We start from the raw sequence: 27,039 nt of genomic DNA on the forward strand, positions 1-27,039 counted from the left end.
AAAATAAAACAACTTTAGCAGCTACGATGAAGGTGGTAGCTAAGTCACTCTCAAAACCCTATTCCTACTGCCTTCTGTTTATGTAGACATCCTTTATTGCCACATTTATGGAATGTTCATTAGATGATTCCCGGTACTAAAAAGGGAGCTATTCAACCTTTTAGCACTCTTTAGTCCAAGTGTAATTACCACTAATTTTTAATCCCAAATCTCCAATTGTTGGGACGTCTCCATAAACCGTCTAGCACCCAGAGCATTTAAATAAATGTTAATTATGATAGTGTGGCTTGGGAGTGGGTGTCTTTGTGTCTGGCTTAATTAATTTGCTTTCCTGTAAATGCTCATGAAAATATAGTGGGGGATTTATTATCTTTTATTTTAAATAAACTTCAAAAATAGGTAAAAGATGAATTGCATAAGAAAGTGATTCAGATTTTAAAAAAATACTCATGCAAGCCCCAGAAATGTTCTAAATTCTTTCAATTTGTAATACATATAGCAATGGCACCCTGCTGATAAACAGAATGCTCAAAGTCATGTCCTCCAGAAATTTGGTTTACCCCTAGATTTAAGTTATTTAAGTGAAACTGTTTAGCTTCTATATCCTCTTAGAATTAAAAAACATAATGGCAGGGCACCTTGCTTCCTTTTATAAGGATACTGTAACTATATTGTACAAAATAAGTATGTCAAGGTTGGCATACAATGTTGTCATGTTCAGTATTATTTTTAAAAAGAAACCATATCTTGTTCTATCAACTGCTGCTCTGTCATTCACAAAGTATGCTTTGTATTTAGACCTGCCTTAAAAATACATTCAGTGATTTAGTATCACATAGTATCCTTGAGGTGTTTTTTCAAATGTGCTTCACATTCAGCCAAGGCCTTCCTGAAACAGTAGTCTTTGCAGAAATTAGCATATTTCCCTATCCTTGACAGTTGGACCAATCAGTTTTCTAATTGGCTTAGGAAAATTTTAAACATGTTTTAAAGTGCCTTTGGATTGGCTGGAGTTTAATTATAATACCCATTTCGAAAAATTACATTTCAAAAGAGTCCATGGCTTATTCATTGCAATTAGGGCCTACCAAGCAAGTTTTACAGCTGTTGCTCCGCAGCTTCAATGAAATATTAATGGATTTCAGAGAGCTATTCTCCCAAGTTGGCCAAAACCCCAAAGAAGCCTAAATCTGACTTTAAAAGATCATCATATAAAACTGAATTTATATATTCAGAAAGAGCATAAGGGCATTGCAGACTTTAAAGAATGCCCAAATATAAGAGCAATGGCATTTACCCAGGGCCTACTAAGTGCAACCTAGATACTTATATACCTTATTGAAAACCCTTTATGCAACCTTTATGCAAACCTATAGAATAAGGTTTGATTATCCTGATTTTGCAGACGAAGCTCCCAAAGGTTTCAGTCATTTACCTAGGGTCATAATAAGCGCTGGTGAGGAAACCTGGGTCAGGTTGACTTTAAAACTCACCCTCTCTTCAAGGCCTGAAAAGGATCTTGGGAACAAGCAGTCCTTGCCGTTGCAATAGAGTTCAGAGCTGTGGCAAAAGGGACAACCCTCTAATTAGTGAAGACCTACTTTAAGAATGCCAGTTGTCAAATCTAATTTTAAGTTTTGGGGAGTTGTAAAATACTGGGACAGCAGTGGAAAGAATCTCAGCTTCATCAGGCACCACCAAAATTGAAATCATTTAATAATAACAGAACAAATACAACTTAATTTTCCCCAGGTAATTAAAAAACTTAACATTTTAAATAAGAGATATGCCTTTGTATGTAAATTTTAAAATTTTGGTTATATGGTTGGGATTTTGGTATCTGAATGTAAGATTAAGAAAATGTTTAAGGGGAAAGTTCTTAAAATGGCTTGCAGTAATATTGCTTGCAACTGTGTACAATTTAATTCTGTACAATTAAATTATCACTCCTATGATTCCCATCTGTGTATGTAACCTAGAAAGAAGAGGAACTGGATACAGAAAAAAAGAGGATGTATTATAACTGAAGTGCTCTAGCATGTGTTTGGGCCTACAAATTAACAGGCCCAATGTCCACACAACAATTAAAAGTGGAAATGTTTCTGATTTTGTTTTCTCCCTTCAAATGTTCCCCTTGGTCGGTCGACCATTCTCAGAAGGGGGAGAATGCAAATGTTGGAGCTGAAGTGGTGATACACATGACCAGATGTGTCAGACAACTGAAATATCAAAATACACCAGATGAGTTAGTGCTCTATGTAAAGTTTGTGAAATAAAAATTATAAAATTCTCAGTGTGCATAAGTAAGGTACATACCTTTATTTGTACTTCTGGAGGTATTTATATTCTCAGGCTCAAGTACTCAGGTTCTGAACTCAGACTGACCTGGGTCCAAATTCCACCAGGTGTGTGACTGGGCAAGTCGCTTCACCCTTCAGAGCCTTGACTTCCTCATCTATAAAACAGGGATAATTATAGTACTCATGTCTGAGAGTTATTTTAAGGATTCAGGAGCCAGTGTATGTAAAATGTTTAGAATGGAGCCTGAGACATAATGAGCGGTCAGTACATTTAGCTAATATTATATTGCCTTACTTTAATTATATGGCGAACTGAACTGTGTGAAATCTTCCCATGTAAACTGATAGCAATCTCATATGACTCAACCTAACATGTCTCTCTTATGTTCCATCCCGCATAGGGAGCTCCTGGGGCCTCCTGTTCTCTAAGGGCCTAGCAGACTACTTTGTATGTTGTTAGCTCACAATCAATACTTAGGGAATAAAAGAACAGCCCAATCCAGATGCATAAGAATACAAGAAATGGGCATCTCTTTACTTAGAGACCTACATTACGGGGAGTAAGGTTAAATTTCCTGGAGCCACATAAAACCATTGTCCTGTTGATCACAGGAAATACAGCCTAATTGTTTCAAGTTCTTTCGCCGCCCCAGCTCCCCTTCAGTTAGAGCTTTACCACTGCCACTTTTTAGCCCTGTGATCTGGGCCACTTTTAAACTTCTCTCACCTCAGTTTTCTCATCTGTAAAATGAAGGTAATAACACCTATATCTCAAGTTACTGGGGGAGAGTTAAATGACATTAGGTATACAAAACCTTTGCTTTAGTGCTTGGTATATAGTAAATATTCAATAATAGTTGCCACTATTATTATGGCTGTTAATACTTTTATTAAAATAATGGGGAACTCTTTTCAAAGCAATGGTGTACAAGCAATTTATTGGAGTGATTACAAATGTTTTCAAAGCCTTGCCTACATTAGTATTTTATTTGATACATGAATGTACAGTTTAAATCATCGTTGTAGAGACTAAGGCTATTCTAGTCATGACAATATTTCAAGCTGGTTATTTTCCTTGACAGACTTAAAAAATCTGAACTCCTACAAGCTTCTAGTACAAGAATAAGAAGTATAGCAGAACTCTTTTTTTTTTTTTTAAAGAGTCATTCAGCTCTCCCACTGGCCTTGCTGTCTTACACATCTAGCCTGTTTCCTCAGAGTATGTGAGGGGGAGGACAGTCATTAGGTCAAGGAGGACACTGCATACCTCTGGCAGGCCTGGTTGGGATACATCACTCACCGCCTCCAGGCCCCTCTGGTACTCTGCCAGAACTTCTAAACAGAGCATTCCTTCAACTCCCCCATGCTCAGGAGGGTGGTGGCCTGCAGAGGCAGCAGGAGAGGTGGTCTCCTAGGCTTTAACAAGCTGCTGTAAAGCATCCTTGGAATTGGGTGAGAAAGTCAGCTTCTAAGCTAGGAAACTCATGTAAAGGGATTGTTCAATAAATGTCAGTATCTTCTCTGAAAATGAAACTAAGAGGTCAGACAGCTGAAGAAGGAACCACCCCTAGAAGATGACTTGTAAATACCAGTTGAAGACAAAGAAATAAGTAGGCACTAAGCAGGCACCAAGCTATATTCTCCACACTGAAGAAAAAAACTGAGGGAACAGAGACACTGTATACGCTCCATTAGAATTCTGATCACTAAAGAGCCACATTCTTATTTAAGCACAGGAAAGTTAATCAGACACTTTTAGAGCCAATGAAATATCCATCAGACAGTACAATTCCCTCCTTCCTAAATCTTTTAATTACTAGTTCCACTTCCCATGTACTATGATACTGTAAAGGTAAAACCCTGTGCAAAGGTACAAGTATTCTTGTACCAGAAAAGGTTTATACATCTCCCTAATGTAAATCATACCAACCAACTAGCAGTTAGGTGTAGGCATCAGTCCCTTGTGAGTTAGATTAACTTGAGTCAGGTCTAAAACAGCCAGGAGGATGTTTAGACATGGGTGATCAGAGCAAAGGATATGTATGCCCTTCAGGTAAAGTTCAAGTGGGGCATGTAAAAACATGATGAATTATTGCTGCCCAGCTATGGGCATAAATCCAAACTCAAGTAATCATTTTCCCTTCTGAATCTGATCTCTCTCTAGTCTGTGTTCATAAACCAAGCCCCTACGTATTTTGGGATTGTCTACAATTCCTTCTCATTCTCTCATTTCCCTTCAGCCATGCAACCCACCTCCAAAATCTCCTTCAATTCAGCCCCTCTTCTCCAACTGCCTTCAGCTAAATTCAGACCCTCATCTCTTGCTTGGCCTCCTGATTTTACTTCCCTCCTCTTCTGTAGTATCTAAATTACTACAAAAATTGCCTTTCTCAAATCCAGAGCTGGTTATTTCACACGTTACTCAGCACTTCACTGCCCAGGCACTTCACTGCTCAGGGAAGTTTATTAGAAATACAGATTCCCAAGGTCAAACCCATTGCCAGAGAACTGGAATTTCAGGGGAGAGTTGAGGCACTGATATTTGTTCTTCCAAGTGGTTCACTAATTGGCTCCACAGGCCTTCCCAGAGGTTAACTCCAGCAGTTCTTCTCCCTGCTGTCCAATCACAGAGACTATCCTCCCCCTGAACAAATTTGTGAATTTGGGCATATCCTATTTCCTCTGCCTAGAATGCTCTTCTTCGCTCAGGCAAGTCGGCCATTCTCCAAGGCCCAACCCAAAATGGCACTCCTCTAGGGTGCCTTCTTTCATGCCCTACAAGCAGTGGCTTTCAGCCATCTTTGCTTGAGACTCAGTCCCAAGAAAAAGATTTCACATCACAGTGCAACAGATGTATATCTGAAACAAAGGTTTGGGAAATAATATCTAAACTTACTATGGAGGCTGCAACTTGATATGTTTCATTCTATTCTGTCTCATTAAAAAAAAAAATGCTATTAGCCACCTCGTCAATGGATTTCATGATCCACCAATGGAGGCCACCCTCATTTGAAAAATACTGCTTAAAGTGAAAATATAAATACTTTCTCTAGGCACATGACATGTACCTCTGTTACACTCTTCACTGCATTCTCCAGTAATCTGTACGGTCTGGCTTCACTACCCTACCCCCGCAATATGCACACACCACAACCAAGTCAGCATATCCTTGGGCCCGTCACACAGCCGTTGACAAATACGAAACGACACTATGGGAGAAAGAATAATTTCACTGCTTTTGCTTGAGTCTAGTTTTTTTTTTTTTTTTCTTACACTGTTCAAACTAAAGTCTACCAGCATCCCCCAAGAGCCTGGGCCTGGGGAATCGTATTAGCTTCACCCCTTAAGTTAACAGTCTTTGAAAAACAGCCATTGCATCTGACTGCAATTTAACTGAGGTGTAAATTCCTCTCTCCCTCAAAAATGAAAACCACGTACAGGCAAAACCAACCAGAAAATACTATGTCGGGTTGCTAGTTTGCCAAGATAGTGCAAATGTGGGCAAACAAACCTTTCTTAGATACTTAGAAGCAAATGTTCAAAAACCTCAAAACCCTCCTTCCGTACCACTTCAGAAAGGACCTCCCTGCAGGGCGGGCGCAGAGAGGGCCTTTCTGTGCTGCCTACAGATCCACTTCTCACTAGGCTTTCCTCATCTGCACAAACAAATGAGAAAAGTAGAAAGAACCCCAAAGGCACCAGCGCAGCTACCATGAACCGCGGTAATGAACCCCGGCGGCCAGTTTCACTGCGAACTGTACCTGTAATGGACGCGCAGGGTGAGCCCGCGGCCCCCGGGGGAGGGGTCCTTTCCCTGTAGCACGTGGCTCCAACGAGTGGAAACCTGCCTGCGACACCCCCTCCCCGCGACTCTGCACACCGCTCTTTTGCAGCATCGCTATTTGTGTGGTGCTAATTTGCTCAATGCCCTCGTACAACGTATTTGGAGACGATGAAAACATATTGTGGGCTTGGGGGCGCCGGCCCGAGGGCAGGCTGGAAATGGAGGAGGGGCAGTCGCCAAGTGTCAGTGAAATGCTCTGGGGGCCAGAGGAGGGAGCAAGCAATTCTGTCCAAGGAAAAGAGGATGGGGGAACACTTTAGGCCTGGGTTTTAAAGGATGAGTAAGAGTCCTCCAGCTAATAATGTCGGGGAAAGAGAGGAGGGTGCTCCAGGTATTGGAAGGTTATGTGGGGGAGTTGTAGGCAGGTAGATGATGAGGGCTTTGTAGTTCATGGCAGGGAGTCTGGATTATTCTTTAAGCTACTATTTTCCATACTGCGGGTCACAATGCAAATAGACTGTGAGATTCATGGGATTGCAACCGGCTTTTAGAAAAAGTGAAACAGCCTAGAATAGGACAACGTCTGAAAACATCAATGGTAGTGTGAGGGTGTAAACTCTTTTGTGAAATTCACTTCTGATGTAAATGTCTGTGTATGTATGTGCCAGTTTGTGACACTAGATAAATAAGACACAGGAGATACTACGTACAACATGGGGATTATAGTTAATATGTAACAACTTTGGCAACAGATGGTAGCTACATTTGTCCTGGTGATTACTTTGTAATGTATGTGAATATTGAATCACTATGTTGTACACCTGAAACTAATATGATACTATACGTCAACTCTGCTTCAATTTTTAAAAAATGTATTTCTTACTGTGGTGGTGGTGAAGGATAAAAAAAAAAATCCATTCAGGCAAAAAGGGGAACACATCAGATGATGGTTAAATGAGAGAGTACTCTGAACAGATTGGAAGTTCGCGAGGGTAAGTGTGGTAGCAGTGTGAAAGACGAGTGGACAGAGGTGAGGGCCCAGGGCACACGTGGTGTTGTGTTTTTGTAAGATTTTCCCACACGAGACAGTGAGCTCCCAAGGACAGAAATTCTGTGTCACATAGCTCTCAATTCCTGGCACCTGGCATACAAGTAGACACTAAATAAATGTTTGCTGACTGAGTATGGTAAGTAATCGTCCAGATGACCCCCAATGAGCCTCACCTGTTGGTATTCTCACCGTTGTGTATCCTCCCCCCACCCCCATACTGTACCCGGGTTGGTCTGTGTGACCGACGGAATAGGGCAAAAGTGACCATTTGTCATTTCTGAGGTTACATCATAAAAGGCTACGGCTTTCATCTTAGGTGCTGTGCTCTCTCTGGATCACTCACTTTGGAGGAAGCCAGCTGTCAAGTCCTAAGGACTCTCAGTCTAAGGAGAGACTCTTGTGGCAAGGAACTGAGGTCTCCAGCCAATAACGAATGAGGAACCTTAGCCATCTGGCTGTTGTGGACGCAGCCGATCTCCCAGCCAGCATACCCTCCAGAACACTGCAGCTCTAGGGAACAGCTGGACTACAACCTCCTGAGAGACCCTGAGGCAAAAACTCCCAGCTAACCTGTTCCTGGGTTCCTGACCCACATAACTATTGTTATATAACCCCAGATAATAAATGCTTGTTTTAAGCTGCTAAATTTTGGGGTACTTTGTTACACACAGACAATCAACACACTGAGTTATTCATGAATCTAGAAGAGTAGAACAATAATACCAGTATACTAGAGGTATCCATTGTTTGGTTTTTCTCAAAGGATCTATCAATCACATCTTTAGCTTGGACAAGATTAGGGAAAGGCCTCAGACTCAACCTGAACAAGCAGATCCCCTCTTTCTGTGTTATACAGAAGCGGGGTCAGCTATGGGGAGTAGACTATGTGGCTGGAAAAGACGAGGGTCAAAGCCACCATTCTGGAGCAGTTATGATTGGTTGGGCCTATGCAAGTGGATGGAAACAGAAAGGCCGGAGTGTCAGGGAAAATAAATTCTCACTTTGTGTGGAGGGAGGGAAGACGGGAAGAGAAAGTGCCTGACCATATTCTAAGCCCCACGAGGTTACACATTCTCTTCCTAAAAAACATTCTCCATTTTACTTGCTCATCTATGAACAAGTTCCCTTTCTTGCAACCCAAAATTTCTTCAAATACACCCCTGGCCAGCTTCTCTCCAGTGCTGGCCAGTGGAGCAATTCGTCCTGCTGTGACAGGCCAAATACCTCTCCAGAGAAAAATAACTCACCAGAGACTAGGCTCTCCTATTATTGTTATGCAAAAACTGCTATAGGTTGAGTAAAAGGTCCTTTTAGACCATCCAATTCCTTTTGCCTAAACTCCATGTTCACCGTTATACTTTGGTAATTAATGTACTTCCATTAAAAAACTTGTGTTCTGGCCAGCTGACCTAATCATCCCAGTGGTTGGGTAGGTTCACGTCCATTATAAATTCACAGATTGGCTTCCAAGTTCAAATCATTCTTCAGTAACCTCCGTTTCATTCCCACTGGCCCTGGTCAAGCTCTGTCACTGACCCAATGAACCACTGCAATAGCCTCTGGACGGGACTTGCCCTGCTCCACTCCATTCTCTTCCTAAAACACAAATCTGATGCCTTGCTCCCTGCTTGAAACCTCTGATGGATCCCCAGTGCCTTCACCATGACGGGCAGCAAGCTCCAGCCCCATCTCGCACCCCATCCCTTTCCGCTCCTGACTACTCTCCATTCTTGCCACATGGCACTACTACAAGTTTCTCAAACACAACAGCTGCCTACCCAGCTCTGCTCCTGCTCTTCCCTGTACCTGGCATTCTGCTCCTTTCCTGCCTGCTTTCCCCCTCACCCCTCTTCCCTCTTTCCCTTGTATTTCCATGGAACTTCCTCCCTCCTTCATAACACACACTGCAGGCAGTTTGACTTATAACTAGTTGTCTTCATATCATCCCTGGATCATGAGCCTTAAGGAGACGAGGCCTATGCTTTGCTCATTTTTATTCTCCCCCTCACTCTAGGGCTGACTGTAGCATCTTGCATCAACATGTCAAGCTACCATTTATTGAGTGTTGACTGTATCCAGGCACCTGGCTGGTGTTTGAGGTAGCAGGCACACAGCAAATGATCACTGAATCGATTAGAATGATTTGGACAAGTTTTCCCTGGACCTAATCACGTTTAGGTGAGGTGCCCACTTAGCCTCTGCACGTGCAGAGCTGAGAGCAGTTAGATTCCTGGTGACATCTGTGGGGCAGCAGTGAATGAATCTCAGCCCCTCCCTTTTCTAAAAATAAAAAATGAGGCACAATTTCTCACATCCTCACAAACTAACATGCTTCTCTCCTTTTTTTCTCTTTTTACAATTGGAATTATGACTCACAGGCACACTACAGAATGCTAGCTTTAGGTCAACAAATATTGGAGAATGGGGATGGGGAGCGAATTCCCCTTACGTTATCCAACCTGTGTGTTCTGGAAGAAAAAGGTATATGGGTCAACCCACAAATGACTTTAATTCTTTCAAGAGAGTCAGCAGCTACACGCAAAAGGTAGAAGCAGAATCTGTCCCGATTGTCCCACTGACAATCCCTGTCCTGTCCCCAACCCTTCCTCTCCCCTACAGGCTTGAGGGAAAGCCTCGGCTCGAGGTAAACCTGACCCGGACAACACAATCCTCAATAACCACTCAGATAATAATCAGAGAACTTTACACAGTCATTCCCAAAGCAACTGATCAAGAAGTATTGGAATTAAGGAAAAAGCAAGCACACAAACAAAAAAAAAACCCCATACCTACAACATATGATCTCTACTTTTGAAAGAAACACAAAAATGTCTATACACTAAGTATCTATCTTCCAGAGGCTATGTAATAAATGAACACTGCCTCAAATCAACACATGCCCCACATGTTCTAAAAAGGCAGCAAAGAATATTGCATAGACCCCTGAGAGAGTTTCTAGAGCTGCCTACAGAAAGAGCTCCAGGAATGTCAACTTGTAGAACAATGAACTACTGTCGTGGCTTTGGCTTTCTGGGATATTACACCCAAGAAAGAGGCTATCTTTCTTGGCATATCTCCACATCACAAGTTACACTTCACTTCATGGTCATTCTTCAGACAGAAATACACTTTTTATTACTTTAAGGGAGTCATACTCTTATGACAAAGAATAGAAGAAAAAAAAGCCTGTCATATTGAAATGCAGATGGAGGGCAGAGGGCATGGCTCAACTCAAGAGTTAATTGACTGCCTCCCCACCCCCAGGCCTCTTAGGATGTGCTCAGATTTGTGACTCAACACATTTCAAATTACTTCATGTCACGGACACTGGGATCCCTCCCCGACAGTAGAACTCACAACTGTTAGAGCCACAAATGCCTTAATATACTGTGGCTCCTGTAACACATTCACATTCCTAAACTTTATGTGCCATTGTTCCCTCCTACAAATTGGCATCTCTTACTTTTTATAAGCAAACTTTCATTATTCTTATAAATGAAAGAAGGAGAAAGTATCTCCGAGCACAAATAGGTTCCCACTTGACTAGACATTTTGCAGGAATTAGCTCAGCACCCATATTTCCTTATTGCTATCATGTCACACAACACACACAAAAAATCCCTTTTCCATGTCAATAAACACTTTTGAGCACCGTAACGTACAAGGTATCATTCATAAAACTGTTTTTTCAAACTTTTTGACCGTAACCTATTAAAAAAAACACATTTCATCTCACAAGTCACATTATGTGTATATATAAAATATCTACATGTATTTATACAACACAATGCAGCTTCGTATCTTATATTCGATTTTACTTTTTGTCTCTCCCTTTTTTTTTTTTAATGCAGACTGCCATCCACTAAATGGATTTTATGACCTTATTGGGTTGGAAGTTTGGGCTTCAAACACTAATGTATAGAATTTCACCGAAAAGTGGCACCTCATAGCCAAAAATGAAACCCTACTTAAAGAAGAGGACTTAAAACTTTTAAACTGTCTCAAAACAGTCACTATTCCCTTTACACTGAAGAAGCAACTGAGGCAGAAAAGGTATCCTCTCCTGCCCCATAATCTGTAGTTAAAACTCCTATAGGCTTGGGAATTAAAATTTGGCTGAATCTTTTAAAGAATCTTAAAAGTGTTGTTGCTTCAAATTATTACCCCCCTAGCAAGGTTCAGCTGAAGATGAAATGAGATTAGATAAGGGAAGTGCCTGGTGGCCCTTGCTGTCATTCAAGCGCTTCCATTATCTTTTCCTGGACAAAGCTGAACTGTGTGTGGCCTGGGGGCTCCTTCACTCACTGAGCACCTGCCTTTTTTCTGGGCAACAGAGAACAGACTCCCTCAAGGAGTTTACTGGCTCCACAGATAATCATACCATTACAAACTAGGATTCTGAGAATGCCTGGGCTGAATATTTATTTATTCCTCCCACAGATAATTATTGTGAGCCTTGCACGGCAGGCATGATGCCCTATGGTTTGACAATGGGGTGTAAAAAATAGTGTAAAAAAATAGACACAACACAGCCCTCATGGAGCCTAAATGCAAATAAAAGCTTAGTGTTTGTGAAATAACTGCACATTCCATTAATATCACACAACATACAACTGTTTTATACGCCCTTATCTGTCAGGTGAGGTCAGATTATATAAGTGGTTCCCAAAGAAGATTTGAAGATTTCATAGACAGAAAGTCTTCATAAAAGAAATAATTTTTTTTTTAAAGAGAAAAAAGAAGAGAATATGATCTCACAATACAGTTCTTTAAACTGAATGAATTAAGTGTCATGAAAAAAAAATCACTATATATTCTTACTTTTTCCTTTTACTATAAACAGGTTTTTGTCCCGGTATTAAGGGATCCCTCAGGGATTGCCCAGGTTTGTTTTTCTAGGATTCTTTGGTTTTCTTTTGCAACACTACTTACACGTATATTCTGCCCACATATTCTCCAGAATTGCAGAAAGGCTGGAGACCTGTTCATAGAAGAATCACTAAAGGGCCCTTTCTGAGAGCATCAGCAAGTGGCAAATTCTGGCTCTACCCCTCCCCTTGAGGGCTGGGAAGTGCAAAGGGATGAAGGTCTCAATGCCTGGAAGGCAGAAAGGAACCTGGCAGTTACTGAGGGTCTGCTACAGGTTTGGCCCAATACTTGGTACCTACTTTTATACACATTACTTTATTTAACATCACAACATTCCTGGGAGAAATGTTTTTCTTTATCCTCACTGTACATATGGAGGAAATATTAGCTCAGAGAGGTTAAGTACCAGGCCCAATGTCACACAGCTAGTGATCAGAATTTAAACTCAGATCTGTCCAATTACTTCCACCACCACACCTCACTGATGGGAAAGAGAGATGGCAGAAAGAACAGGTGCAAAAAGGTTTTAAGAGATTTATGTGCCTTTCTGACATGAAAATAATTTGAAACTATATTCAAAAGACAACTTAACATAGCTGACTACTTATCACTGTACCTTAGAGTCAACAAGTAGGCACCTCTCTAACTAGGCCTCTTGCTGGTCAGCTCAGCAAATCCCCTCGTCTCTGCCCTGGGACTCCTTCTGTCTCACCCTAAAAATGAAAATAACAAGCCCCCTGACCTACTTCTAATCACAGGGCTGGAGAGGTCTTCATCCATTCTGGCCCAATTCTTCATCCATTAACTCATCTATGTAACAAGTATTTCTTGCGCACCTCCTGTGTACTGGTGCTGTGCTAGGCAGAAACTGCATGGAATAAAACACATCTTTGCTTGGAAAAGCCCAGACTGCAGAGAAGGTATCCGTAAATGGATACTGACTTTACACCTGATAAAACACTCACCCAGAGCCAATGCAGGGGAGAATCCAGATAGGTTTCCTGGAAGAGATGTGTAAAACAGGTCCTGTAGGAGGAAAGTGCCCTGCCCCATAAAGAAGATAAAGCACAGGCTCACAGGCACCAGAACAAGGAGCAAGCAGTGGGTCCCAAATGGACCTACCAGCTCTCTCTCCAAACCTGCCCTCACAGGTTCACTGCCTCAGGCACTAAGAACACGTGGACCAGGCTCCTCAAGCCAGAAACCTTCCACAACTCTCTGCCTTCCTTCCAATTAACACTGAGGCCTGTCCGTCTCCTAAATCTCTCAGACAGGTCTCCTTGCGACTCTGTCCTCACTCCCATCACCATAGCTCAGTGCTACCGTCTCTCCTTGGCTCCTGCAATAGCCTCCAATCTGAAATCAGCTTGCTTTTGCTCCATTGGAACCCATTCCATGCAGTGTCAGAGTGGTCCTTTGTTAAAGGGAAAAAAAGGAGAGGGAAATATTCGGATCCTGTCATTATCCCACTTAAAGTCATCACTAGCTCCCAGTGCCTTTAAGATTAAGCCAAAACTTCCAGATGGGATTTATGAGCCTGTTGGTGGTCTGGCCTCTGTTCACCTCTCTAACCTCAGTTTTGATCTTGCCCAGATGGCTGCTCAGGCCCTGTCTCTGCTGCTAAGGTGCTTCAGCTCTCTTAGCTTCCTCATGAAGCTGGGGAATTTGTCTGCCTTGTTCAAGGCTGTATTTCCAGCACCTAGAACAGTGCCTGGAGCATAGCTCATGCCCCATGAATTTGTAGGAAGAAATGAATGAGTGACTCTGCTTTCTCCCTTCACCTGGTTAGATCTCACTCATTATTTTTAAAAATAGAATAAAATAAAAAGTCTATTGTTAAGAGAAGGAAGAAAGAACATTTACTTGGATGGGTAAGACAAAAGGAAAATTATTTTAAATCAAGGAAACTTCCCTGGTGAGAGGAGAAGTCAAAGAAGAAATTAGAGATCCTGAAGGAAGAGAGGATGACTGGTGGCTGGAGGTCCTGGGAAATGGCAGGAAGGGACACAGAACTCAGGTGGAGAGCTTGGTGTTGGGTGACATGGGGGAGACATAGAGGGGATCTTCACAGATAAGTTATAAGTGTGAAGGAAGGCAAGTTGAGGTTCTTATCTGGTGGGCTTTTTTCTCTGTGAGGAGTAGGTAAGGTCATCTGTTGACAGGCAGTGCAGGTTTGGGGAAGAGTGATGTCAGTTTCTGAAGAGTTTTGTAGGGAGTGCATGAGGCCTGCAGGAGTCCAGCCTCCAGACCCTTCCCGAGAAGCTGCTGTATGGTGATTCCAGGCTTCTGAGGGTCAGGCTCACCTCACCAGTTTCTCTCCTCTGGCTCACCCCAAACCCTATCTCCCTCCCCTGATCTGGTCTCCAGCCTAGACTGCCCCTCAGGATGGTTCTCATTCATTCCCTCATTCTTTCTCCAAGTATTTGGGGAACATTCATGCCACCCAGCCCCATATTTCTGAGCAATATACACCCCTTCTTCTCACAGGGCTTTCAAACCTTCCCCACACTTCTCAGACACTCAACTCCTTCCTCCCACACCCAGCAGGGGACCTCGAAGCTTATTTTATAGAGAATCCAGAAACCATCAGACTCATTTGTCAAATACCAAGTGTGCAAATTTACCTATAAGCTGCACCCTCTCCTGCTGACACAGCATTTCTAAAATGCAGCTTAATTAAGGGGGGCTTGACCCGCATTTTTAAGTACAATTAATAGAACAGAAAGTAGTATATATTGCACACAGAGTATTTACTGTTTCTTAAAGCTTCTGTTTCAATTATGATACATCTGTTACTATGAGTTCAAGTAAAAAAGTTTGTGTATGCTAGAAAACTTGGATAATGAAGTCAACAATGCTGCAATAGAGCAGCTGTCCCTGCTCCTATCCACCATTAATCCCTGCCCCTGTGTTTTGGGTCCCAACCCCTCCAGCCTTTTCAGGACCTTTATATCTTGGGCCCAAGTCTTCTTTCTCTCTAAAAGCCAGAAACACCACACCTGCACAGGGTCCCTAATAAACTTCACAAAACAGCAAAAAGCCCTACTCTTCGCTGTCTAACCATACCCAAGACTGTTTTATGGTGCTTAAATGCTTTCACTACTTGGTTATGGATTTTCTGTGGCATATCAACATATAAGCATTCACTGTATGACACTAGAAGATCAAATAAATATGACAAGTACTTAAAATCTAACAAACACAGTGTAGAGATGTAGCCAGCCTCCTCCTATCCCCCAGTTACTGCTGCTCCCCTTCAGTCAAGTTTCTCTTAAGAGCCATCTGTGTTTGTCACTAGCTCAGTACCCAACTCCTGTCCTTGCACCTTGCCCCACGGCAGTCCTCTGACAACTCTCCACAGAGTCCACCAGGGACTCCAGGAGCCCACACAGCTGGAAGACACTTTTCAATGCTACTCTCCTTCTCCTTCTTAATTTCTACTCATCGTTCCGGCCTCAGCTCAGCTCCCAGGGAAGCCCTCACTGACCTCCCCAGCAAGGTCAGAACTCCCACTACTGGTGCTCGCTGTTTCTCTTTCCTTTGTAACAGTTGCCACTGTTATAATTTCACATGTTTGTGTGATTATGTGCCCAGATTAGGCCTCCTTGAGGAGGAAAGGAACCATGTCTGTCTTTGGGCACCTTGGAAGTCTGCGGGTCTCCCTGACTCAGTGTCAGGCAGAGTTAAGTGCTCAATAAACTGGTGTTAGCTAAGCTGGGCCAGCCTGTGCTAGGCATGAGGTTTACAGTGATAAAAGGAGTTCCGGAAAGTGAAGGGTGTTGAGGGAGAGGAGAGCCTGGGGAAAGGTGGAAAGAGGGCTGCTCCTGTCCTGCTTCCCAGATCAATCTGGAGCCTTTTCAAGAACGGCACATGCCTTCACACAGGTCATCCTTCACTGATTTGTGTCAGAAAAGTCAGCAGCTAAGGTAGGAAAATTTGCCTAACACTTGATACTTGGCATGTAGAGCTCTTTCATGGAGGCTTTATATCCACTATATATTCAATGTTTGCTAAAAGATGAACAAGTGCCATCTCCTTGTGGCATTCAGCTACTAGAAAGCAGGGCCTGGATCTGTTTTATTTGCCTAGATGTGGCTGGCACCTCCCACCTGCACAGGGTCCCTATTAAACTCCACAGAACAGCAAAAAGCTCTATTCTTTGCTGTCTAACCATACCCAAGACTGTTTTACGGTGCTTAAATGCTTTCACTACTTGGTAATGGATTTTCTGTGACATATCAATATATAAACATTCACTGTATGACACTAGAATATCAAGTAAATATGACAAGTACTTAAAACCTAACAAACACCGTATGGAGATGGAGCCAGCAAAATCTACCTGATCAGGTGCTTTTCCAACAAAGCAACTGAGAGACAGAGAGGAAGTGTTTAAACATGATTTAAGGGATATACCAGCTAGACACATTGTATGGAACTTGTTTGGATCCTTATTCAAATAAAATAACTTTTAAAAACGGAAATTTTAGGATAATCAAAGAAATGTGAACACAAATTGGAAATCTGATATTAAGATTTTTTAAATCCTTTTATGGAATGTAATGATGGCATTGTGGTTGTTTTAAAAGGGCAGTCCTAATCTTTGAGGTACATATTGAAATATTTATAGATTTAAGATATGAAATACTTTGGGATTTGCTGTAAAATAATCAGGGTGGGGTGGGGTGGAAAAATGGCTAGGGTTTCAGAAGAAACAAGACTGTCAGTTGGTAACTGCTGAAGTTAGGTGATGGGTACAGGAAACACTCTTTTGTCTCTACTTACTATGTTTGACATTTCCAAAATGTTAAAAACTACGTCTGACAAAAAAAAAGAACCAAAAAGCACCTAAATTTTTGTGAGATGATTTTTTTAAAGCCTGTAATGCCTTAGAATTCTTTCACTTTTCAAGATGTCTAAAAGAAAGCAGTATTTTGATTCACAAACCCTTTAAGGTATCTTTGAAAGTAGGATTCAGAACTCATGGGCTGCTTGCCTTTTGCCACATTTCTGTTGTAATTTATCACTCTATTTCCTTCCACGGGAACAGGCACTTACCTCTGAGGAGCTGTGATCCATTTCAAGGACGCACACTGAATCTACTGTCCTCAAATGTCAGAAAGACACATGCCAGAGGTGTCCCAGCTGTCCTACTGCTTTCCAACTCAGAAATGTAGCTTTATATTCGTGTATTGACCACCTACTTTGGCTTGCAGTTGTGCTAGGGGCTGTAAAGAACTGTCAAGCCAATGCCTCACAAAGACCATACTACTGAACCCCATCTATTCCCACTCAAGCCTCACATTGGTCTCTGAAACACACTGGGTCAACAGGGTGACCGATCCATTTTTTACCTTTACTGCTTCTTCCTCATAAAATTTTGATCTGGCCAACCTAAAATATTTTGAAATTCTGAAGTCTACTACAGTCTATGTAAAAACTTGTTGGTCAGAGATTAAGTTCTTGGAAGGGTCTCATGACATTCAGTCCCACTTCTGATACAAACACGAACCACCACCCACAAATTCAGTTAAGGCTCATCCAAAATGTTGGCTCACCTCAGCTGCCACTCCCAAGTCCAATAAACCTTGTTTGGCTACAAACTTTCTTGAGTGGGACAGATTCAGTTGCTGAAAACCTTAAGGGAAGCAGGGCAGGGTTTTTTTTTCCTACCAAAAAAAATCTCTAAACCCTGCTTGGTTAAATCAGCTCTTCATAAAATAAGGCAGCTTTTGCATTCTTCCATGTGACTTAGGCAAAATAACCAGCTACATTTCACTGCAGCCTCAGAACCATACGTCACAAAAACCAGAGAGCCTCATCCATTGTGCCCACGAAACAAAGCGAACGAAAACGAAGAGTACAAGCCCAAGCACAGGAATTTTTCAGCACCCCCGCTTCCATCGGGTGCACGTACACACATAAACACACGATTACCCCCGCCCCCAGCCCGACCCCGCGCGAAATTTGCCGAACGGTGTGACCGTGCTGACTTTTCGCAGAGAAGTAACGGAATTTATGTGTTTTGTTTCTGTCTTTTGTTTTAAATGAGAAGGAAAAGAGGAGAGTGGGACGTGAAAAGCTGGAGGTGAGTCTTAATTCTCTCGTTTCCTCCCACCTTTCTCTGCATCAAAGTGCAGGCGTATCAGTGCAATTTCAAATGACAGCTTCTTGGGCAGTTAAATACCCCAACTAAAAGCGACGGAGGCTGGGAACGGGGTGGAGATAGGGTGACACCTAAGACTGGTAGGGCGGGCCGGGCCCGGAGAGGCTCCCGGCGCCCCGCCCGGCCGCAGCGGACGCGCGAGGTGGCCGCACGCCGGCCGCCAGCGGCGTCCGGGTTCTCGCTCGGCCCGCTGCCCAGGGTTTGGCTAGTGACTGAGCTATCTGGGCTGCCCACTCACACCTCCAGCTGGTCCCGACTCTAGGCTAGGCTCGTTCACTTCCGGTGACAAATCCCTCCCACCACCTCTAAAAATAATGTAGCATCTCCCCCTCGGTTTCCTGACCACCTACGGCCCCACAGAGAGCCGCGGAGCCCGGGGGCTGGGGTCTCACCCGGGCGCGGCCGGCGGCACCCAGCTGCGACGGGACGTGGAGCGGGGGAAGGGCGTGGGAGGAAGAGGGAGGGGGTGTGGAGTCTCACCCTACCCCCCCGCCCCACCCCTCCGACTGCAGCAATTGGCCAAAAAAAGAAAAAAATAGTAATCCACTTTTAGACACCCGCAGAGCCCCCGGAACCCGGCTGCAGTGAGGAGCGCAGCCTCTCCCATCTCAGTGCCCCTCGCCTGCTCCCACCCCCGTGGCTGCCCGCCGGGATCCGGGAGTCCCAGGCCACGCCAAACTGCAGAGGCGGCGGGGGCGGGGAGCGCGAAGGATAAGGGTATGGGGCAGCGGAATGGGTGGGGAGAAAGGATGGTACAAGGGAAAAGAAAACACCAGAGGCCTGCGAGCGGCTCCCTAGCCAGCTGTTCCAGCTGCCGCTTCCTCCGCGGGCCGGGCGGTGCAATATTCCCCTCTTCCATCTTCCTCACGACTACCTGTCCCCCACCCGCCGCACGCACACATCCCCGCCACCAGTAGGATCTCCGGCCTGTAAGGGGGTAGTAGGGAGGAGCTGGGGGGAGGGGGAGGCCTGCGAGTTTCTAACCTTGTTCTTATAAACAAACCCACATGTGCAGCTACCGCTGCTTCAACTCACCCCACAATCCCGGATATAAATCCTGCCCCTTTAAGAGGAAAAAAACCTTCCCCCGCCTGCCTCCCACCCTACCCATCCACAAGGACCTTTGTCTCCCCACCCCACCTTGTCAGTCGGCCCCGCCCCATGTCTCCGCCCCCTCCGATGAGGGGGAACCAATGGGCGAAGAAAATAAGGCTGGGGTCTGACGTCAGCAAGCCCGTCCAATTGCGGGACGCGTTGGTGGGAGGCCTCAGGGAGGGCGCGCCTGGAGAAAGGCAGGCAGAAGGAAGGAAGCTTGAAGTCAAAATGGAGTCTGTGGGTTCCTCCGCTGCCGCCGTGGGGAACGGGGACATGGGGTCCCAGCGGGCCCTGAGCCTGGTGCCTGAGCGGCTTCAGAGACGAGAACAAGAGCGTCAACTGGAGATGGAAAGGCGGAAGCAAAAGCGGCAGGATCAGGAGGTAGAGGAGGAGAAGAGCGACTTTTTCGTCGCCGCCTTCGCTCGGGAACGAGCGGCGGTGGAAGAGCTTCTGGAGGACGGGGAGTCCGTCGAGCAGCTGGAGAAAGCGGCCGCTAGGCTCCAGGGCCTGCAGAAACTTATCAACGATTCGGTTATGTTCCTGGCCTCCTACGACCTGCGTCAGGGACAAGAGGCGCTGGCGCGGCTTCAGGCGGCCCTGGCCCAGCGGCGCCAGGAGCTGCAGCCCAAGAAGCGTTTCGCGTTTAAGACCCGGAGAAAGGACGCTGTTTCCGTATCCAAAGTAGACACGGCTCCTGACGCCCGGGCGGTGGAAGACATCCTGGCAGCCCCTCCGCCCTTGCAAGAGAAGGGAGGCTCCGGCTCCAGCTGGGTCTTCGGCTTTTCCGGCCTGGAGTCCCAAACCTTGGAGAAGAGAGCAGAGGAGCTGCACCAACGCGACGTCCTGTTGACCGAACTGAGCAACTGCACAGTCAAACTGTATGGCAATCCCAATACCCTGCGTCTGACCAAGGCCCGAAACTGCACGGTGCTCTGCGGCCCGGTGTCCACTTCTGTGTTCCTGGAGGACTGCAGTGACTGCGCGCTGGCCGTAGCCTGCCAGCAACTCCGCGTACACACCACGAGAGACACCCGCATCTTCCTGCAGGTGACTAGCAGGGCCATCGTGGAGGACTGCAGTGGGATCCAGTTCTCCCCTTACACCTGGAGCTACTCGGGGATCGACAAGGACTTCGAGGCCTCTGGGTTAGATAGGAGCAAAAGTAACTGGAACAAGGTTGATGATTTCAACTGGCTGGCCCGGGATGTGGCCTCCCCAAACTGGAGTATTCTTCCTGAAGACGAGCGAATGATCCAGTGGGACTAAGCAGTTGTCACTCTGTTCTTCACTCTCACCAGACACTTCCCACTGTGGGACTGACTCCAACTAATGGGACTCCATAATTTACTTACTGTGGGTTACACTACTGTTTTCAGTAAAGCTTGAGATTGTGATAGGCTCTTACTTGTAATTTCCATTAAATTCACGACAGGTCTAGCACTTAAAAGTATTTTTGCTGTTTTGATAATGTGTAGTTTTATTTGACTGATAGTTTGAAACAATAGGATGAGAAGGGTGTAGTTGTGGGTTGTTTTTAATGATTTCTGGTGTTTTTTTATAACTTAACTGCATGATTAAGTAGGCTTCCATATTTAATAGACGAATTCAGTAGGGCTCTAGTAGGAGCCAGTTAATGTGGAAGTATGGTACCTGTGCAAAGTACCATTAATTGATAGCTTTTTTAAGTTGAAGGTTTGGCTTCCATTGGTAGTTCTCAGCAGGGCTCTGGAAAGACTCCCCACTAGTGTTCAGCTACACATTAGCTTAGGTTTCTGGAATCCAGCTACATGTGCATTGACTCCAGAAGGCTCCTGAATCTTATCAACTGTAAAGCCCAAATAATTACAGCTAATTACGGAATAATTACGATTCTACATACCTTACTCATGTAAACTTAAATTCTCAAATTCTTAAGGTGCCCACAATCTTATGTTAGCACCACTTTTCAAATGATGAAGTGGGTAAATAAGTTGCCCAAGCTCACACAGCTCAAATGGTGGACTAGAAACCAGGTAAGTCTGGCTCCAGGACCCACCTAAAGCGCTGTAAGATACTGATTTTGAATGGTGTTAGTTGAGTTGGAAAGAAAGCTTTCAAAATCATTTAAGAGGGCAAACTGCTTTTCTTAAATCCTCAGGCATAATTATGCTGTATGTCATACAAGAAAAACTGAGGCAAACATCTAGTTGTCTTAATTTTTCCACTCATTTTGCTATAATTCTCCACGGTTACAAATGTGGTTTTCTGCTGTTACCATCCATCATTCTTAAATGGAGAGTTAAGAGTTTCAAAGAGCTTTTTTGGGTCTTGTGTCCCTATGACTACAAAGGACCATGTAGACATGCTTTTAATTTAATAATTGCCACAAGGATTAAGGTCCTTTTTATGTTTTTATATTTATAGGTTTAGTATTTTTATGTTCTGTCTTGTTGCAGGAAAGGATTTAAGGTGGCTTTTAGGATACATGAGATACAACAAGATAACAAATGAGAAGTAGGAACAGTGGTAGAGTCACAAATTGGGGGCGGAGGCCAATAAAAAAAGTGTAGCCTGCCAAGTTGTATTCCATAATTGGAGGAGAATCCAGAATTTGTTTTCCTGAACTATTAGCTGACTTGAAAGGATCCTAATCACTGCCACAATTTGCAACATCCACAAAGAAGAGAAAAAAATACCAATTGCTTAGGAGAATTAATCCTGATAATAACAAAGAGACAAGGTAATGGAAGTCTCAACCTTACTTTCACATTGGAAACTGAGCAGTAGCCTAAGGCTGTTCCCCTAGAGGCTGCTGGTTTAACACCAAGTGCACTGCAGGAAAAACCATGCTTGTGGCACTAACGGACTTGTAATTCATATTTGTGACACATCATTTTTATAGGAAAGTTTACATCTAAAAAAATCACTGCAGTTTTTATTTATGTATTTATTTATATTATCTATTTACTAATAGATAATAAAGCCACAGATCATGGCAGTTTGAACCATAGTTTATGCTTGCTAATCTCAGGTGAGCTTTTCGTCACTGTTCAGCAAGCCTGTCCTGCCTTCCTGAAAGGCTTGCTCCACATTACTTAGGCCAACTACCCCAGAACTTCTGCTTTCTTAAAGCTCGTATTTTTACACCTGTAATTCTGCCGATCTCACCCCACTAACAGGTTAGAGGCCATCCAACTAGCGCTTTAAATATCACTCAATATTGGAGAAATTGCACCTTCACTGGTGGTCATCCATATATCTTCTCCCCATAGCTACCTCTTCCACTTGATCCCATCCCCCCCTACCTCTATGGATCTTGCTCCTGTCCATTGGCTTTTTTTCCCTCTTTTTAAGACACCAGATCCTAGGATCCTCCACCCTATATATCACTGATTCCAGCTCCTTCCCGTGCTGTCAGCCATCTTAAAAGAGTAGCTGTGTCCACCTACATCTTCATCTACTCCCTTCTTTGTCTGTAATTTCACCTCTTCTCTCTGCTGAGACTGTTTTTGATGGTATCAGCCTAATCACCAAATCTAATCGCTGCTTCTGCTCCCTGATTCTTAACCTTTTAACTTTAGGTTCAGTTTACTAATTTATCCTTGTTCTCTCTTACCTTGGCCTCCACAGCTTTGCTCTACCCTGTTTCTCTTAGGACAGCTTCTTTCCCTTTGTTGGGGTTCTGGTGACTTCCAGCTCTTAAATATGAGTAATGCCCAAAGTTTTGCCTTTAGCTTCTTTGTATTCTTCCTCTCCAGAGCCTCAGCTCTCAGCCTATGTTCACAGTCTCATGTCTCCACGTAGGCTCCACCTACAGGGGGCTTACCTGCCTGTCAAATTCATTCTTAAAAATCTCCATTTTCACCTTTCCCTCCCGAGTTCCACATTTCTTCTAATGTTGCCTCTATTCTCCAGGGCCAAGCGGGTAAAGTCAGTGAGTAAGGCTGTGGGAGTTCAATAGGGAACGGGGGACCAAGTGACTTGGCAGACAAATTAAAGCATTTGAAAACACTGTACAAGCCAAGCAAAATTTCAGTCTGTGCCTGGTCCCTGAGCTGGCTGGCCGGTTTATAACATCAGACTTCCAAATTATGTCAGTTCTGTCCTCAGCAGGTCTCGCCTCTTCATATGTCCTCTCAAATCTTTCTGTCATTGCAGAAAGTTAGACTTTACTATATTTTCCCTAAACTTAAACTGCGATGTTTTTTTAACCAAAAAAAAACCAAAACAGAACAAAACGAAACAAACCTATTTGAAAGTCACACGCTAAATTAAAACCATCGATGAAAGTCAATTTAGTAAGTGTTTATTAAGCAAATCTAATGATAATGGCCATGACAATGAGGACATATTGCTCTAATAAGTGTAATGACCATATATGTTCATAAAAATCAACCCTGGAAAAGCAACAAAATTGCACGTTAGTCAAGCAATCAATTTATTAAGCTTCACTTATGATCAGCTACATTAAATAGTTTTTAGCACAGTATTATATGAGTATTATATAATCTCCCCAGAGTCTCAACCCCATAAGAGAGAAATGGCCAACTTATAAGTTCTGAAGTTTTGATTGAAATGCAAGTGTTCGTATTGCACAGAAAATTCATTTTAATTGTATTAATCAAGCAGAAATGAACAAAATGGTAAAATGTAAACAAAACTTCCTATGGTTAAACAGTGTTTTATAAACGTGGCAATTACTCTAGTACCACAGAAAGTGAACTAGATGTCGTGTAATTCAAAATCTCAACACCAACTCAAAAACTTAGACACACTATTCTACTATTTTCTCCTCTTATGAAGACAATAAGTAGACCATTGTCATTAAGATAAAGGATCAATTATTTGCCCAGCTGTAGGTTTCAAGAAGGGCAAAGCACTACAACACAGAAATCCATGTTCCACTCAACTGAACAAGTACAGGAGTTTCTTCCCATCTTCCCTGTTCAGTTCCTGGGAGGTAAGAGTACGTTGGTAAACAAGGTAAGCATGTGCTCTTCCTTTATGGAGGGTACAGTGTGGATGAAGATGAGATGAATGAAAGAATTATCATAGATTCTGAGAGCTCTTCCAGTAGGGTAGTGTCTTACTACAACCTCTTCAACTTAGAAGGAACCTTAAATAAGGCAACTATATCAACCACCAACCCCGGGTTTGAATTCTCCGAATGGCATCCCTGCCTACTACCTACTTGAATTGGCAGCAGTCACAGAAGGAAACAGTTACTATTCAAAGGCCTGCCTTCCAATTTTTCAGATACTGTACTTTGAACTTTAAGACCTGACAAGACCAAGCAAGACTGTTCAAGGCCATTTACTCACCTGGTAAACAAGCTAAACATTCCATTCAGGCATTCAAATACTTCATTATACAGATTTATGTTTTTTTTAGCAGAATACCTCTCAGTTGTGTTATTTCACCAACAAAACTATATGTAGTCTGAGTTTAAGAACTGATATCAAGGTAGAGGTTGATTCTAAGATGACAGTGCAGTGGATTTTTTTAATAGATAATTCATGCTCAGGTACAAAAGATTAGAATAAAAAGTAAATGTACTTCCTTTGATCTCAGCTTTTCTCTTCAGAGGCAACCATCCTTGACCTGTTTCCTTTTTTCTTCTGGTCTCTGCATTTTCAAACTTGTGTGCAAAATATCCTTTTATCCTCCCACACAAATTGAAGCAAACATATATACTATTAGGCACCTTGTCTTTGCTATTAATATTATACTTGGATATCTCCTCATATAAGTACATGTAGTCATCTCCTCTTATTATTCTGTCACATGGAATGTGCCATACTTATTTAACCAGTCTCTAATGGATGGGCATTTGGGTTGTTTTGATCTTTAGACATTAGAAAAATGCTATAATGAATAATAGCCTTATACATAAATCATTTAGTATATGTGCAATATTATCTACAGGCTAAGCACTTAGCAAAGGAATTTCTGGATCAACAGGTTACAAACATTGATAACATAATATTGACAGATATTGTCAGATTTCCTTCCAAAGAGGTTGATTAATTTACACACTCACTAGCAATGTCTGCGAGTGGACTATTTCTTCACATCCTTATTTACAGACTGTGCTATCACATTATGGATCTTTTGCCAATCTGTTAGTTACATGCTATTTTCTTATGATAGTGACTATAATCATCTCCTAACTTGTCTTGCCATCTCTAATTTCTAAACCATTCTACATACAGCTATCGATTAGTTTTCTTAAATCATGTCACTCCTGGTCTAAAACCTTCTGAGGTTTCCATTCCTGCCGTACTCCCTGGGGTGGAAGACAAGCCTCTCCACCATCTGCTCTCAGCCTACTGTTCCTGCATTATATTTTCCTGTTTCATCATTCATGCTTCATGCTCCAACTAGTCTGAACTAATACCCATTAATCAAACACACTATCAGTCAGGGACCTGGCAGGAAACAGATGGCACATACAAAATGGATAATTTGAGAAGAGTTTAATACAGGAGCTATTTACAAAGCTGTGGGCAGAGTTTAGGAAAAACAATAAGAGATGGTGCAATGTCTATTATCACTCCTAGGGTTGAAGGGACGAAACTGTTACCTGAACCCCGAGAGAGAGAGAGTGCTACCTGACCGGAGTAGTGGCTTTTGGTAGAGGGATTCAGCCAGTCCACTGTGACCTGGCAGTGGAGAGTCATGGGGATTAAAAACTGCTACTGTCTTCTGTTGGTGCCTTCTATTGGCTAAGCCCAGTTGCAGATTTTAGGGCAAGGATGTCTGTTAGTGCGGTCCATGCAGCTCATCTCCCAGGATACAGCAGAGTGGAGAAAAATGAAGAATGAATTTGGAGGAACAAATGGCAGATATTCAGTACAAACACTTTCTGCCATACTTCCTGGCCTTTTCTCAAGCAGCTGCCCCGCAACTTGAGTCCACACGCACCTACCAAAATTGTGCACAAGCCAAATGTCACCTCCTTTGGAAAGTCTAGGGTTTCCCTAAGTCTCTTTGAAAATGAAACATGGTATTTTGAGACAATAAGAGCAAGAAAGAGAAGTGAATGAACTAGTGTGAGGTCAAGCTGTTGCATTCCCCAGTAGGCACAATTTTTGAAGGAAAGGAAAAGATTTGAGGGAAGTGAAAAGTGTAGGGCAATTCAGCCAATATTGATGTGATGACAAAACGTCAGAGTGTCTGCTGGCCTGATTAGATACAGGGAGCCTGGCATGCCTCTGAGTTACACAATGATTTCAGCAAAGCCACTGTCACTTTGGAAAAGTTAATTTAGATGAGACATTAAAGGAAAAACTTCTCAGAAGGACCAAAGAATGACCTCTATAAAAAACACTTCCAGTGCCAGTATAGACCAAAAAGACTGAAACAAAGTCATCTGTCTTCTTTGAGGAGGAAATGAAGGAGGGAGGAGAAGGGGAGGGGCATCCACGTACATCTCATCAGGAATGGAAATTCTCAAGAAAGATGACTGGAATGTTGAATGCTCTTTAAGGTCCCCGAGCAGTGAGAACGTTTACTGAGAACATTTTATTGAAGTTGTAGTTCAAAAAACCTTAGCAAAACCTTGAGTCTGTGCACAAAATTTTCCCAAAAAGAACATTGACAATTGAGCTTTTTGACTGCATGCATACTTAGTTTATGTTTGTTGTATTTTTGTATTTTATTTCATTTTCAGGTCTCGTCATCTTCAATTTTGGTATTTTTATGTCATGAACTGTGTTTCTTGCATTGGAAACTCAATTTACAACATTGCATCTCTGGGGAATAGGGGTTAGACTTTGAAGTGGCTCAACGGGTG

The 27,039-nt window shown here is 43.1% G+C and overlaps 2 protein-coding genes across 5 annotated transcripts in view; one reads left to right on the top strand and one right to left on the bottom strand.

The window, feature by feature from the left end:
* Nucleotides 1-19,271, bottom strand: part of BICRAL (BICRA like chromatin remodeling complex associated protein) — a 79,660-nt gene extending 60,389 nt beyond the window's left edge. The window contains exons 1-3 of one of the 4 annotated variants that reach the window (XM_036907238.2): nucleotides 19,206-19,271; nucleotides 2,317-2,455; nucleotides 1,494-1,560 (exon numbers count right to left, since the gene is read on the bottom strand). The gene's annotated coding sequence lies outside the window, so the exon portion shown is untranslated. Of the gene's footprint in view, nucleotides 1-1,493; nucleotides 1,561-2,316; nucleotides 2,456-18,562; nucleotides 18,630-19,205 lie in introns of those variants that run through there. The other 3 variants (XM_036907239.2, XM_057494238.1, XM_036907241.2) reach the window with 3 other exon arrangements.
* Nucleotides 19,272-19,429: 158 nt separating this feature from the next.
* Nucleotides 19,430-20,705, top strand: TBCC (tubulin folding cofactor C). The gene has a single exon (XM_036907265.2). It carries the CDS (start codon nucleotides 19,494-19,496, stop codon nucleotides 20,529-20,531), a length of 1,038 nt encoding a protein of 345 aa, XP_036763160.2. The 5' UTR covers nucleotides 19,430-19,493; the 3' UTR covers nucleotides 20,532-20,705.
* The last annotated feature ends 6,334 nt before the right edge of the window (nucleotides 20,706-27,039 follow it).

This window comes from Manis pentadactyla, chromosome 16 (assembly GCF_030020395.1).
Source record: "Manis pentadactyla isolate mManPen7 chromosome 16, mManPen7.hap1, whole genome shotgun sequence".
In the NCBI taxonomy this organism is placed as follows: domain Eukaryota; kingdom Metazoa; phylum Chordata; class Mammalia; order Pholidota; family Manidae; genus Manis; species Manis pentadactyla.